General features: G+C 59.5%; 1 protein-coding gene across 1 annotated transcript; it reads left to right on the plus strand.

Annotated features, from left to right (window-relative positions):
• Positions 1-406: 406 nt before the first annotated feature.
• On the plus strand, positions 407-2,548 carry OLFML3 (olfactomedin-like 3). The gene is made up of 3 exons (XM_010285457.1): positions 407-584; positions 1,019-1,304; positions 1,761-2,548. Exons 1-3 carry the CDS (start codon positions 477-479, stop codon positions 2,543-2,545), a joined length of 1,179 nt encoding a protein of 392 aa, XP_010283759.1. The 5' UTR covers positions 407-476; the 3' UTR covers positions 2,546-2,548.
• The last annotated feature ends 2,508 nt before the right edge of the window (positions 2,549-5,056 follow it).

Genomic DNA, 5,056 nt, shown 5'->3' on the forward strand with positions numbered 1-5,056 from the left:
GATCAGGGGTCTGGCGGCTGTGGTGCCGGCCCAGCTTTGATGCCACCAGACTTGGCACATGGCCAAGGCAAGCTCAGGTTGGATATCTGCTTCGAGCATCTCTGGATCAGTGCACAGGAGCCAGGGCTGCAGCTGTGCCCGGTGGCTTCATACCAGGCCCAGCTTGGCCCCATGCTGTCCCATAGTCTGGCCCTAGCACCAGAGGACATGTCCTTCCTTTACTGCGTGGGGCTGCTGCAGTGCTCCCCACTCCCTGCACGTGCCAGCAGCAGTGCGTTCCCAGGCCCCACAGCTTGCTGGCACCATGCAGGGTTGGTGTGGGCACCCACCAGGGCACGAAAGGGTTAAGGCGCCTGGGGCTGGTCTTCGGGGAAGGAGCAGCCTCTCCTCCCATCTTCACATCTGGATTCAATAAGGGCTGTGAGAGGCCGGAGCATTCCTGAGCACTGAGGTGGAGGCTGCACTCTCTGACGGCCATGGGGCCCTGGCGCTGCCTGTTCCTCCTGCTGCTCCTCGCCACGGCCCTCTGCGCCCAGCAACAGCAGTTCATGGAGTACGTGGAGCGGCGCCTCACCCTCCTGGAGGTAGGGCCCCATGCCCACTTAGACCTTCTTTGGCCCGCCACATCTGTCCTGGTGGCTGGCGGTGCTGGGAGCAGGCCTGGGGTGAGAAGGAGCCAGGATGGGGACAGAGCAGAGTTGGTGTGGGAAGCCCCAGCCCCTGCCTGCTAGGGCCCCGCACAGCCCAGCACGAGCATCGCAGTGGGTCCACGATGGGCATGGGAGCATTGTGGGACAGGCAGATCGTGGGAGCGGGGATATCGTGGGTCTGCGAGCATCGCAGGTCTGGGAGCATTGCGGGTGCAGGAGCATGGCAGGATGGGACCCAGAGGCGCGAGCACCAGGGTCACAGTGCTGTGTGGCTCCGGGAGATCCCACAGCTGTGCGCAGGCAGTGGGAGGGCTGCTGCAGATGGGCTGTGAAATGCCGAGACCTCAGTGTTGCCTTGGCCATCCCAGGAGAGGATCTCACAGTGGCACGACCAGAGCAGCCGCTACTCCACGGAGCTGCGGGACTTCAAGAACCAGGTGCTGGGGATGCTTGAGACAGCGGAGAAGGAGCGGGAGGTGATGCGGTCGGAGGCAGAGAGCGCAGCGGTGCGTGTGGACCGGCTGGAGCGTGAGGTGGACTACCTGGAGACACAGAATCCCGCGCCGCCCTGCGTGGAGGTGGACGAGACGCTGATGGAGAAGCAGGTGGCCACAGCCAAGCAGAGGAAGAATGAGAAATACACCAAGCTGACAGGTGAGAGGCTGCAGTGGCTTCCTGGGGAGATGGTTCCTGGTGCAGGGTTACCCCAAGTCTTCCCAGTCCACCAAGGTCCAAGTGTCTCCCAGCCATGTGCCATGGCATTACGTCCCAGCAGGGTATCTCTTGGGTGTGCCTGGCACAAAGTCCTGCATCCCCACAGCTGCCTGGGAGCCTCATCTAAGCCCAGGCCAGAGCCTTGGACTTCTCTAAAGCCCTTGGGGCAGGGCTGGGATGAGGGTGGCCTCCACTGCCCATAGCACGGGTGCACAAGGGGGCTTCTCAATGCCACCAGGGATGGCACTGCAACCTTTTCAGCAAGTTTGCAAGGCAGTTGTCTGAGGGCTGGGGTGGGATGCAGCGGGACCTGTGTGACTCCAGCATGCAGTGGGAGCAGTCCCTGCTGCAGGGATGGGTGGCTTCCAGGCTTTCACGACTGCCCCGCTCTTGCAGACTGCAGCGATACCATCGCAAGCATCAGAGCCATGAAGATCCTGAAGCGTTTTGGCAGCACCTCGGGGCTCTGGACCAAGGATGCTGCAGGGAACTCAGAGAAGATCTATGTCTTCGACGGCACTGCCAATGACACGGTGTACGTCTTCCCCCGCATGCGGGAGTTCACCCTTTTCTCTGCAACGCGCAAGGCCACCCGCATCAAGCTGCCCTACCCTTGGGTGGGCACTGGACACCTCGTCTATGACGGGCACCTCTACTACATCCGCCAGCAGGGCCCCTTCCAGGTGATCAAGTTCAACCTGGCCAACAAGACGGTGGTGGACAGCTCAGTGTTCCCGGCTGAGGAGCAGATCCCTGTCTTCGGACTCTCCCCCTTCACCTACATCGAGGTGGCAGCGGACGAGGAGGGGCTCTGGGCCATCTATGCCACCAAGGAGGATGAGAAGAACATATGCTTGGCCAAGCTGGACCCCACCTCGCTGGACATCGAGCAGATGTGGGACACGCCGTGCCCACGGGAGAACGCTGAGGGTGCCTTTGTGGTGTGTGGGGCACTGCATGTGGTCTACAACACCCGACTGCCCAGCCGCTCCCGTGTGCAGTGCGTCTTTGATGTCAGTGGCACGCTGGCCCCCGAGGATGCCTCCCTCGTCTACTTCCCCAAGCGCTATGGCTCCCACTCCAGCATGAAGTACAGCCCCCGGGAGAGGCAGATCTACGCCTGGGATGATGGCTACCAGATCATCTACCGCATGGAGATGAAGAAGAAGCTGGAGGTCTGAGGGGTCACAGCAGGGCGTCCCCGCACGTCTGGCTGCCCTGCCCAGGCAAGCGCAGCTCTGCCCATCTCACCCCACGGGGCACAGCTGGCCCCGGCATGGCACGGCATCTCTGCCCCATCTCCCATCACTGTGAAATGATGAAATGCTGGACCCCCTGCCCCCAGCCACCCTCCACTCACTGGCACCAGGTGCCCCTGCCTAGGACCACCCTGCAGAAACCTGGACTAATTTAATGAGATTTTCTTCTCTGTGATATAATGAATAAATACTACGCAGCGAGCTGCAGCCACCTGTTTGGGGGAGTGTGGGGCACTGGGGCCAGGCTGCCAGAGCTGTGAGCTCCACATTGCCCCAGAGTCACCCCAAAAGACACTTCCCAAGGGTGGGGTGTCCATGCAGGGCTGGGCAGAGCAGAAAGTGCATATGGCTCCTCGTGTTGGTGGTCTGGGCAGGGAGGGTGGTTTGGGGACTTGAGCTGGGGCTTTGGGTAGGGCCTTTGGGCAGGGGTTTTGGCTGGGGCTTTTGGCAGGCATTTAAGCTGGGGCTTTGGGCATGCTTCTGCTTGCAACAAGGGGACCTCTGAGCCTGGCCAGCATCAGCCTGTTTTGCACGTACAAAACTGTGAGCAAACAGCAAAATCCTTTAATCTGAGAGGACAACTCAAGATTTTCCTCGCATGCCGGGGCGGCAGCATAGCTATCAGGCACCAGATGTTGCTGATTTTCTGAGTTCATTTCTAATGAAGCACAGTCATTTTCCCTCTGCAGCTGCAGGATTGCCACAAACCTTTTACGTAAGGCCCTGGATCCGCCGAGCCCCTTCCCCATCCCTGTTTCACCAGCGCCATGTCCCCGCATGGCCCCACAGCAGCAGCCCCAGAGGAGATGGAGCAGGACAGGGCAGGTGCTGGGAGCCCCTCGGGATGGCAGCTCCAGCACTGCCGGGGCTCAAGACCCCGAGGCCAGGGCCACAGCAGACACCTGCTGGGCACGGGCACAGCCCTGCATTGCCACCACGCCACGTCCTTCCAGTCCCCAACGTGTCCCCAGCAGCCACTCTCCACATGCTGCCACTTGCATTGCACCCCTGAAGGGTGCAGTATTTGGCCCGTTTCTAGCCAGAGATGCCATGGACCCCCAGAAACCCAGATTTGCCATGATTTGTTCCTGTCACAGTGTCCTGAGAGCACAGAGGATGAATCACAAGGTGTTTATGTGTCATTAAGCATCCTCTTTTCCCATCAGAGATCAATTCTGGGGACAAACGCTGAATACATGAAGCTGTGAGCCAGTCTGGCCAGGCAAGGGTCACATCCTGCCCGTCTGGCACAGGGCCCCCCTCCAGGGAGAGAGGCCACGGAGCTGCCTGGGCACCCCTGGGAGGTGCCAGCCCCGCGGGGAGCACCGCTGCCACGCACCAGGGGACTCCCGGGGCCACCTCCCCTCCCGGCGCTGCGGCACAGCCACACCATCCCTCCGTTGCCACCAAGCCGGGCTGTCGGCAGCCCCCGCACCCGCCTCGAGGAGAGTTGTCCTGCAATGTGGAGGTAACGTGATACTTGCTTTAAGTTCTTCTGTATTATAATTGAAATATGTTTTGGCTGCATAAGAAAAACGTTTAAAAACACACTTTGAATGGCTGTAATTGGATGGTGTTGAAAGTTCAACACACAGTGCAAGTCAAGCAGAGAAATTATCCAAGTGTGAAGGACTATGTGAACTGTCAAGTTAATTTATAGCCCTTTTCAAGATCAATAACTGTGGTAACAGAAATATAATTTTCAGAAATTGCACAATTGTAAATAATTATGCCAATGATTTCTCTAGCTTGAATTAAAATTGATGGGGCAGTAACGATTCTGCACCAGAAACCATCTTGTAACCTGAAACAAGTCCTGCAAAATCTGACACCGCTCCCCTGAGACACTGGTGGTCACCTTGGCACGAGCGGAATGGGGGTACAGCCGCTGGCAGCAGTTGCCAGAGTCCTGCTTGTGCTGAGCATCACGTGTTCATCAAGTACCTTAATCTCCTCAGAAAAACTTGCTCATTAGGCTTCGTCTTGCTGTGGCGGGGGGGGCACAAAGCCCACCCGCTGGGCTGTGGGGCTCGGGGCTCCCCTCAGGAGCCCCAGCTGCTGGGAACAGCCAGCAGCAAAGGTCAGCTTGTCCGAAATGACGCACGCCTTCCTTCCGCGAGAGCTGAGGCCCTGCGCTTTACTCGCTGCCAGAAAATTGCTCATGAAATGGGAGGAAAACGGACTTCTCTCTGCACGGGCTGCCCAAGAGGTGCAGCCCCCGCCGGCCCTGGCTCACGGCCCTGCAAGCAGACACGGGGGTCTCTTGCTGCACCCCCAAATGCTGTGCCCCGCTCGGGGTGACCGCTGCCGCCTGTGCCGGCGGGGACATGTCCCATGGGTGGGGAAGTGTGGGTGCGGCAGCCCCCCTGTGAGTGCCAGGAGAGTCCGGCTTCTCTCCTTTGGCACACGTTTAGTGACACGGGAACTCGCAGG

The sequence above is a fragment of the Phaethon lepturus genome, unplaced genomic scaffold (genome assembly GCF_000687285.1).
Source record: "Phaethon lepturus isolate BGI_N335 unplaced genomic scaffold, ASM68728v1 scaffold44060, whole genome shotgun sequence".
NCBI lineage: Eukaryota > Metazoa > Chordata > Aves > Phaethontiformes > Phaethontidae > Phaethon > Phaethon lepturus.